At 43.1% G+C, this 10,923-nt stretch overlaps 1 protein-coding gene across 1 annotated transcript in view; it reads right to left on the bottom strand.

Moving 5' to 3' along the window:
- Positions 1-4,051: 4,051 nt before the first annotated feature.
- BAZ2B (bromodomain adjacent to zinc finger domain 2B) overlaps positions 4,052-10,923 on the bottom strand; it is a gene marked incomplete at its 5' end in the record, with an annotated part of 62,350 nt that continues 55,478 nt past the window's right edge. The window contains 6 exons of the mRNA XM_084265234.1: positions 4,052-4,541; positions 5,421-5,564; positions 6,315-6,574; positions 7,804-7,950; positions 9,613-9,748; positions 10,135-10,445. Coding sequence (XP_084121360.1) covers positions 4,388-4,541; positions 5,421-5,564; positions 6,315-6,574; positions 7,804-7,950; positions 9,613-9,748; positions 10,135-10,445 — 1,152 coding nt within the window. The 3' untranslated portion in view covers positions 4,052-4,387. The remainder of the gene's footprint in view (positions 4,542-5,420; positions 5,565-6,314; positions 6,575-7,803; positions 7,951-9,612; positions 9,749-10,134; positions 10,446-10,923) is intronic.

The raw sequence follows: 10,923 nt of genomic DNA, 5'->3' as shown, positions 1-10,923 counted from the left end.
CCCTTTAAGCTCATCTGGTCCAACCATCCCTGACCTGTGCTGACCCAGATCCCTGAGCACCTCATCTCCCCTCTGTTAAACACACCCAGGGGTGGAGACTCAGCCCCCTCCCTGGGCAGCCTCTTCCAGCCCCTGACAACTCCTTCAGTAAAAAATTTCTTCCCAACATTGATCTGTTCACCCCCAGGTTGCAGATCACAACTCTGAGAGGCCGGGAGCGCAGAGCCAAGAGGAAACGCCTGCCGCTCTTCAGAGTCATTTATGCTGAAGAAAAACAGCAGCACTCTTTACACTGAGCTAATGTATATACACCACCAGAATGTCACTTAAGTGCTTCATTCTGAACGATAATTTGAGAGCCAAGAAGCAACTATAAAAGGGGGTTATCCAAGCATGCAAACGGACACACAGGCGAACAGGTACACAGGCAAACAGGCACACACACACACACAGGCCGAGTCCCCGTGCCCTCAGGCCGCGCACGACGCGCAGTTCAGCTCCCCGAACGCTATTTGAGCTCCCGGCCGGTGCTGGATTTATTGCTGTGCCGTTTAAAACCACTGAGCAGGTTACGCGGCGCCCACCACACCCCTCAGCTCTAGAAAGAAAAGGAACGTACTTCCGCGGCGCACGAGGAACCGCAGGTCCGGCGAGGCGCGGCGTCCGGGCGGGCCGGGCTGCGGAGGCGCCGTGCTTCGGCCCAGAGGCGATCGGAGCTCACCGCGGGAAGGCGGCGCTGGCCCCGCCGAGCTGAGGCGAGCTGAGGGAGCCGCAGCGCCGCCTCCACCTGCTGCAGTCCCAGAGGCCGCCACAGGCCCGCGCGCCGCTGACGCCCCGCACCGCCACCGATCGCCACCTGACGGCGCTGTACCGGCGGCGCGGCCCGGGACACGGCTCCACAGGTCTCTCTCCCCGAGCTGTACCGCGGCCTTTGGGAGGGCCCTCGGGAAGGGCCGCTCGGAGCACTCACGCAACGGCGGCGACAGGGGCGCTGGCGCCGAGCCGCTCCTCAGCCCAGCAGCGCCACGGACGCGTCCGGACAGGGCCACAGCTACCGCAGGCCCCCCGCGGCACAGCGAGCCCCGCTCCGGCCCCAAGGCGGAAGAATCCACCCTGTCCGCAAGGCGGAGCGTCGCGCTACCGCCTTCGCCGCACCGCCGCGGAGCGATCGCGCCGCGCGTCGTGACTGCGCATGCGCGAAACATCTCCAGCCGCCTGCGCAGGTGCCCCCAGGGCAGAGCCATGGCGCGCGGGGGCTGGGCGGGAAAGGGCTTCCGTCACGCGCGGCACCACCCCGCGCGCCTCTCCGCGGACCGGACCCGGGCGCGCCCCGCCCGAGGCGGGCTGGAGCTGAGGGGCAGGCGGGGCCCCACGGCAGCGGGCTGTGGGCGCTGCGGCGCGGGGACCGCGCGGGAGTGGTTGCTGGCTGTGCCGGAGTCGCAGGATTGCGGCCGCAGCCGACGGAACACGCAACCGCCTTTCCGCGCTGCTCCGGAGCGGGTCCGCGGGCCGGCCTGGCCGCGGCGGGGCCGGGGCGTCCACAGGCAGCTTCTCGAAGGGCGCCCGGGCTGCCGCTGCCTCAGCGCTTCGCCCGAGGGAAACGCGTCCGAGCCGCAACTCCTTCGGAGAACCCCGGCCCCGCCGGGAGCGCCCAGCCCGGGCTCGGGCTGTCACAGGCTCACGGGCGGTGGCTGGCACTGGGGCTGCTGCCGAATGCTGTCATGAAACAGCGTAATCGTGGGGCGATTGCTGGTTTCAGCCTCTACCCCGAGCCTGCAGGCACGATTCGGTAAATAAGACATCCAGGAACAGTTCCAGTGCAATAGACGTGGTCCCCATGGCCCCGCATTTCAGACCGTTACCTAAACTGACTGTTCCTCAGGTGTCTCTGCCCATTCACAATTAACAAAGCACCTCTACTCGTCATCAGGAAACTACAGAGATCATATAGAAAGATCAAACAAAAAGCTTTAGGCTATTTTTAAGGAGACTTCTGATTTTCAGCTGCTTCTGTATCATCCAATGTTTTTCAAAGAGATCTTGAGAGGCAGAAGACAAACAGAACTCTTTTCATCAAGCACCTTTAACAGCACTTAATAAATAAACAAACAAGCAAAGGTCCAAAAGCTTGTCCATATTCTGACCTTGACTCTTCCGAAAGCCAGTGTTGGATCCAGTATGGCAGATGAAGCATTAACCAGTACAGAATCTGAGAAAACACCCATTTCTGCTTTGCATCAAAGGAATACTTTTCCCACTAACCTAAGCATAACTTAGAATACTCTTAAAAAAAAGCCTAGCATCCTATGTTCAAAACACTGATTAATCTTCACATCTCTGGAACATGTCAGCAAACCTTTTCATTGCAATCCTCAGAAAGGTGATGGAAAGGAAAGGTTGTAAAGCAGTCAGTGGTGCAGCTAATGTTAGAAAAAGCAAGACTGCCTGACAGCCAAATGTGATTTTTTTTTTTTATTCTCAGTAACACAAATTACTCTGAAAGGTCTTTAAAGAAGAAAAATATTATTGAACAAGGTGTCCTGGGGAGGGCAAAAGAAACCTCAGCAGAGGTAAGAATAAAACAAGGGAATACATAAAACCAGGCTCTAAGACTCAAACATAGCAGGGCTAGCTTCAAAGGAAAAACCCTCATACCCCCCCATCCCCCAGAAAACCCCCAACAATATTCAGTTATAACTCCCCCGTTTCCTTCAGTCAGAGCAAGGACTGTGGCTCAGGCCCTTTGACAGACTGAAAAAAGGACAAAAAACTTGGACAGTGGTCTTAAGAAACCTGACATGTTGCAAGGCATGTGCACTCCTACTCACTGTAGGAACAGCACCTCGGACTGGCAGGAGCAGGTCAAAGCCTGGGCAGCCCAGTGGTTACACCTCCTGCTGTTACACTCCAACAGGCGCTGGAACCACCTCCTGACTGCTGGTCGATTCCTTGTTTTCAAATTACCATCACCACAAGCTTTGAATGTTAAATGCAGGACTCCCAAGATGGTATTTTTAAAAATCCTGTATACACAGGATCTGAAGTATTAAAATCCTCAAGAAAATTTGGTTTGCAAAACAGTCTTTTATTGTATCCGTGCCACACATACTAGTGAAAAATAACACTCCTAAAAAAGGAAAAGAAAAAGAATGCTACCTTTCCACAACATTTCCTTAAATAAAACTTCAAGTACTCTTACATCAGTACAAAAAAAATTCCGATCTATCTGCCCCAACAGGCCACCACAACACACAGTAGATAAAACACAGTGGTTACAAATGTCATCCTTGTTATTTCTGTGGCAAGGCAAATGGAGGGAAATGCTTCTATGAAAAAATACTGTGTGTGTAGGAAATCGTCACAATTTTATTCCACATGGATACAAATGATCATACTTGAGTTTGAGGCCGTGGTGGCTTGAAATTATATAACAAAATAGAAAAATGGAAAACTAATATCCCCTACACCCTGTTTTAAAGGCAGGCACTACCAAGATTAAGGAGACTCCACAGTGTTGGTAGAGGATAATTACTGTACAAGCCATATAGCTATAATTACCTTAAGACTAAAATAAAATGCTACCGTCTGCCTAAGGCATAAACAATAATGTCTGCGAACAATATGTACACATCATACATATTTAAAACAAGACTTAATATAAACAATAATGAACAGTATGTACATGTATCAATTTTTCTTCACTGTCTTGAAATACAATTTAACTACACAAGTGATGCAGCAACATATATATAAATGTAATTGTAACTCTACAGTAAAGTTTAATTTTTAGTGCTTTTACAGCACATCAGTGTAAACAGTTTTACTTGGCTTTGTTTTATATTTTAAAACATTCCTTGTTGTATTTTCAAGATTTAAAGCAATTTTCTAATTCTTCCTTTTCACAGAAAACGAAGATTCTGAATGCTGTATAATCATAAATAATTCATAAAATTAAATACATTCACTAAAAAATAAACTACAAAGTAAAAAAATGAAAAATAGATATTTATTGAAAGGGAAAAGAGAACCGTTTCCCCGAGTAGAGCTCTGGTGGTTGAATATTCAGTGCGTTTTGATATATTTTAAATTGCTATTGCACTATAACACCCCTTTCTTTGAAATTCTTTGGGTGTGCTTCCCTGTTCTACCTAAATTAGTTTGTTAAAACACACAAACCAATAACCAAGGGGCCATGGTTGCTGTAGGAGTGAAGCCTTTAGAACTAGTATCACGACTCTGTGATATTTTAAAGGAAAAAAACAGTCATTAGTTACACATGTGCCTTGCACGTTCATGTAAATACAGTTCACATTGCTGGTCTTATCAGTCCTCATTTAATGAAAGAAACAAGGAGGAGGAAAAGGAAAGTAGGAGAGTTCCGGAACCTTCAGCTCACTTTGAAAATCTCTGTCCATTTTTTTTCAAAATACTTCCTCATGTTGTGGCCAGCCCTGCCTATGTCAGAATCATCTTCATTAAAGGTTTCACAGTTGTCAAAAACAAGCCTGACATCTAGTGAAAATGCTTCAAGGTTAGGATACCTGAAAGAAGAGAGAGGTGAATGATTTCTGGAACATGGAGAATAAAAGGGGAAAACCCACTTCAACTACATGAGAAGGAACTACCTTGACACCAGTGAATGTGTACAGCCAGCCACAGGATAACCAATGAATGCTTCACATGTTAATTATATTTTTCATTTTTTTAAACTCTAAGTATTAGCAAGAAAATTAACACCAGTGGAAGGAAATACTCTTATCATCGTATTTGCTATTTTCATCAGAAACTCTGTAAGCCACAATTTCAAGCCTGCACTGGAAAACGAACTTTTTAAAAATTAACTTTCTCCCTCCCTTCAGTAGCTTTCTCATTAAAACACTATGGCTACTGCCCATTTATTAATTTACTCTTGAGCTCAAGTCTGTCCAAAGTTAGAGCTGAGTACAGCTGGATTTACCTAAGAGAGGAGCAAGCAGGTTCCAAAAAAGGCTCCCCAACTCAATCCTGTAACAATTGTCTTTGTTATTCTTTTTATTACCCTGACCCTATACAGCCAAAATCATGTTCCAATATTCATAGGGTTTATTAAAAGACAGACAGTAAAAGCTACAAGCCTGCTGATACCAACAACAGGGAAAACAAGTTACTCCACAGCTACAGCGTTATTTACAGGGACTCGATTAGTTTGGTACTGCTTACGTGTAACCACACTTAAGATGTCTCAATAAAAAAAGATGAAGGGAAAACGTTTTTCCTTCTGACTGATTTTGTGCATTTGCCCTGGCAGTTTTATTGTTTTTCAGTTACTCACAGAGATACCACAGCAGGCAAATCAAAACAGCTTAACTAATTCTCTTTTTGAAGTACTGCATTTCAATGTTTAAATATTTTAAAATAAAGTTTACAACAGGTTTACTTACTGTCCACTACTTAGCTTGTCTCTAATGGTGGAAAAGTCCATAGGTTTTTTAATAACTTTCTTATAGCCAGGAACAAGTTTCAAGTTTACAGGAAGTAAGAAAGGCCAGGCATCTTCATGGGTTTCCAAATCCGAGAGAATCATGCTAAATGAAATAAGGTTTTAAGTCAGTGTTTTGAAGCTGTTCATACATTCACAGAGGTTTCTCACTGTTCCGTAAGTTCCTCCTGTGCTGACAACCTGTTCACTTTCCACAAGGAAAGCACATCATTGTGTGCCCTGTGTGCATGGATGGAGATGGACGTCTTAACGGAGTATTTACAGCAGCATTACATTCTCTCCAGGCAACCACTGCAAGATGAAACCCTAGTGATCAACATTCTAAAGGAACACCACAACCCTGCAACTTCAACACTTCAAAACTCAATGTAAACCACATGCAGAACAGTAAAACTGATGCTGCAACTGGCTTTCCAAAACTGTGAGAGGCTAAGCTATGTCCCTTTTGGCTGACCAGTAATACTACAAAAGCAGGTGCATCCCTGTTACTGCCTCATCCTCTGTAACCAGTGCCCTTTGGACGCAGGGGATCATCATGCCTGCCACACTGGGGAAGCTGTGGGTACCACGGCTCTCAGAGCAGGCGACAGACCTCCCACTCCTGGAAAGACAGGGAGGAGTAAATTCCACAGATCCCATTCTAACACTGTGTATATTCCTCTGGGGCTTCATTACCAAACACAGCATTTACTCCCAGCATGCACACACTTTATGTATACACGCAAATTCCCACAACCTGTATGCCCTGGCTCTTGCTCCCCTGAGCACAGATAAAAAGAATTGGGTACCACACGTTTCAACAGCACTTACTCAAGTTTAGAATTTGTCACTTTACCTGCATATAGCCAGGTCCTTGGAGTCATCTCTTTTAGGTTTCTTAATAGTAGTGAAATTTTCTTGCTTTAATTGGCTTACAGAAACATTTTCATCCATTTTTCTTTTTCTAGGATCTGTTTTTCCTCTTTTTAAGGAGGTGCTTGTAGTTGCAGAGTCTTCATCCTCTGTATCTCCTGCCACTTTTCTGCTTCTCTTTTGCTCATTACTTTTTTTCCCTTTGATTTGAAGTTTTTTTATTTTCAGAGTTTGACCACTTGCCTACAATAGAGACAACTGAAATAAGTGATAACCAAGAAATTACAGAAACCTCTGTTATTATTCATAGACAGCAGTGAAGATCAGACAAAGAGAAGCACCAGAAGAAATGAAATATTTAATACCAAAGGTTATTCACTTTTTGCTCTCCTGTAAAGGCAAATAAGGCTCTGGAAATTCCTGTTACTAGTGATTTGGGTTCTCAACTTGTGACAATTATGAAAAGCACCTGACCTTCACATTGATAGAACAGTTGCTCCTAACAAACCAGGCTGGAATAGTTTTAGATGAATGTCTGAATATCAAGAGAAGTTATGGGATAAGTTATAAACATAGAAATTACCCTATTGTGGTATAAGAAGATAAGTTGTAATATAACAATGATAATGACAGAAAAAATTACAGCACAGGTCAACCCCTTATAAGCTACTACACAATCAGTCCTCAACATCTCAACATCAACCTGGTTTTGTTGCACATACTGGTTTAAAAAACACTCTGTCTCCCTTGTTACTTTATGAAAAATGCACAGGGGAAAAAAGGGATCACATTGATAATACCCAGCAAAAATACAAACCTATTTACTGTAAAGCTACTTCTTCAGTTACAGCATTCTCAGGTAATGGTGGAAAATGTAACTAGCAAGTTCAGCAAAAAATGTATTTAATTGTAGGAGCAAAGAGTGATGGGAAAATTGCAGACTTTTAAACGCCACCAGCTCTGTCATTTGAATGGAACTAACTTAAAGATCTATTTAGACTGTTTTTCTTGTGAAGGGGTGAAAAAAACCCTTGCACAGGAAACATGCATTGTCTCCCTCTCACATGTACTGTGTATAGAAAAGTAAAACTAAAGTGTGCTCTACAAGAATGCCAATAAATATATCCAAGGAATTTCCCCAATTTTTCTTTTCAAACAGAATCTAAAACATTGGTGTTTCAAACTTAATGCAGTTCAAATGACAAATACTGAAAAAATTCTAAGAGGAATAAAAGACTATGGTATAGAATCAACAAGTCTGTACCTACTTTAATTTTAAAAAATAGCTTTTTTAAAACAAAACTGTAGCCTTTACTGCCACCAATATACAAGTTAAACAAAACTATTAATCTCATTATTTAATGGCAGCCCAACACAAATCACATAGACCATTATTTGCACTGAAAAAACCACTAGTAGAGCCATAACTCTACCATCACTTGAAGTCACTTCACCTTGATGGTCAGTATTACCTTTGCTATGCAGGCAGGACAAAACCAGTCACCATCTGGTATGGTGGTGATCTTGGGTCTGTGGCAGTAGGTGTGACAGCCTTTATCACACCCATCACAAAGGAGCAGCAGCTCCTCATTATCTCCCTTCCGACAAATCTGGCAGTACTGCAAGACACAAGAAATGGCTTTAGGTCAATTTGAAATCTGGAACACAGGAATGGTACATAAAGCACCCTTTGCCTCCAAACACACAAATTCACTCTCAAAATTCACTTTCCTTTTATCTTACCACAATCAGAGACTACTAATGATCACCTTTTTAAATGAACAGATGCAGTATGTGCAGAAGTAATAAGGCTACATTTGGGAACACATCTGAACAGTAATTCCTTACAGGACAGGGGTCCTACAGCACACAAAACTATGAACACTTTCTATATACGTCACTTGTGTCCATGAGAAGTAAAGGTATCTTCTACCCATCAAAATCACTTGCCCCATACATACTGTCTCAGGAATCTTTTCTTCATTTATGTCCACACTGCATATGTAAGCTTCTAATTCATACAAATATTTTAAAACAGTATTTTCAAATTATAATCAGTAAGGATCTTACCCAAAGGCCACCATGAACAAATTCAGCAAGGCAAAACAAATGATCCCAGCACTTCCTAAAATTCACACCAACTTAAAAATACGTCATGTATTGTCAATTTCCTTAAATCCATCGTGTGATTTTGACACTCTTCTCTATCTGAAATTCTTTTTCAGGAATTTAAAGATCCCCCCCATCCTTCCAAACACATACTTACATACTGACGTTTACTGTGTAATTAGATGCACAGAACATTTCAATCAAATTGAGAATACCGTATTTTTTCTGAATGAGAAATTATTACACCTAGAAACATGCAAAGACTTTTTCAGGTGTTCCAACGAAAGTCACATTTTTTCCCCCCCTCTAAAGATACAACTTCAAACTCACAGCTGTATGAACTAAAAGGTACAGCCTTACTCTATAGTTTTTATCTAAATCATCCTTTAAATGTCCAGATGTAATTATAACTTGTATAGGACTGGTGGAAAATACAAAATCAGGGAAAAGACTGCTGATGAAAGAATCACGTTTGCCACATAGCACTGGCCATACTTAATCACATCATAATCACTATTGCTGTAGTGATAGTTTTGTTTTCAGAAATTTGAGGTTCAAAGGTCCATGCAAATTTTGACACATGCATTTTGCATGCCTTCTCTGTATATGCAGTTAACACAGATCAACTCATTAAGTGTACAAGGAAACAGGTCTTTCAGCCTGTTTGCTCACGCACTTGCCCCTTTTGTATGGTCAGTTGTGAGAAGTATGCATGCAAAGAAGTCACACATTTGGAGCATCTCAACTTTCTGAAAAATCAAGTCCTTAATTGGGATATGTGATGTGGAACCTCCATAAAGCTTATGTCACGGATGAGATCAGAAATATCAGACCAGATATAGTATCTTCCATCAGATGGTGCCAGAAATTACTCTTTTTTACCAGATGTTAACAACAAAGAGTATTATCATCTCAAATAAAGCAACCAGTGACAGGGTTTTTTTATCTTGGAAAGTTCAGGATGCTGGATTTGGCAAGCAAGGGTTAATCTCTTCTATTAGGCTTATATTTTTCTGTGCACAATGAACAGTTTAACTGCATCAGGTTTTACATGCAGTAATAAGAAATGCATTATTTGCCACGGTACCTTAAAATGCCTAAAGTGGGGAAACAGAATATAGCAAAAATAGTTTGGTTACAGTATTTTTAAAAAAAAGATTAAAACCACTTACAACTTTCATAATAGATTTTTCCCATGCTATTGATTTCTGTAACTGCTGAATGCACAGAGCTACCTGCGCAGCACTGCGCGCTTCTGACAATGCCCTTCGCCATACCCTTAGCCCTGGAGCAATATCCTCTTCAGTTCTGCATTGAAATACAGAGAAATTAAGTAGGTCACATCCGTGTTTGCTTATGTTTAAACGTGGAACAATCATTGTCACATTGAAAGCCAAGCAATGACAAAACATACACAGCCAATAAGTATAAGGTTTAAGCAACTAAATTTGATGTAGTGCACAGACTGCGGCTACGTGCCTCAAAGCTTAGTCACAACCAGTTAAATGTAAGAAAACTTTGCAATATTATCCACAAACGTAACAAAAAATATCTTTACAAAGCACCATGCAGGATAACATGATCCATATGGATCACAGACATACAAGAAAGTACATAGATAACAGGCAATAAGAAAATAGGCTCCAATTAGCAAAGAAGCACAATAATTTTTCAAGTTAATCTCAGTAACCTACCCGTCACCATCACCACTAATGGATGGTGCAGGAGCAGGGACAGTAACTGTGCCCACATTATCCAGTTTGATCTGAATGGTGGTACTTAAGGGGCTCTTCAGATACCTTCGCTCTATGTTCCGCTCCAAGTCAGCAAGTCTGGTTACAGCTATATCTAGAGGGTTGTCACTCTTCCGCTCTAGAGAGCTGGTACTGCTTTCTCCGCCTCCAGCACAATCTCCATCGTGCTTCTTGTGCAATCTAGCAATTGACTTATGTTCACGATATACCAAGTCGTCTCGCTCTGACGCAGGTTCGGGACACAGCCAGCCCTATGTTAATAGAAAGGTTTGTGCATTTATTGGTTGCTGTTAACTCAGTGTGTAAACAGAGGAACTGTGCTACGGAATCGAGCTAGAAACTGAAGTGCTGTTTCCAGATGATCTTGGTTACTCGTATTCCAGCTGTAGAGACAGTTTCCAAAATATCCAGAGTGCTACAATGATTGATCAAAAGATACAAGCATTACCAGACTCTGTGAAGGGACCTTTCTGCCACAGTCTGCGTTCATATCTCCTGTGGAAGCATCCTGCTCTATCGGTCGACTCATCAGAACAGGTCTACCTGTCCGGCAGGCTCAGGAGACAGTATCAATTAGTCACACACAAGTAACATCCATCCATAGGACAAACTAGGTCCCAAATACTGTATCTGTACTACAATCAAACACGTGCAACTCAAAATCCTTACACACACCTTGGAGAAATTCCAAATTGTAAGACAGCCAGGGAATTCTTAACTGTCACACTC

Source organism: Gallinula chloropus (assembly GCF_964237585.1).
Source record: "Gallinula chloropus genome assembly, chromosome: 5".
In the NCBI taxonomy this organism is placed as follows: domain Eukaryota; kingdom Metazoa; phylum Chordata; class Aves; order Gruiformes; family Rallidae; genus Gallinula; species Gallinula chloropus.
The sequence above is the reverse complement of the archived record's forward strand: the minus strand, read 5'-3'. Positions and strand labels throughout refer to the sequence as shown.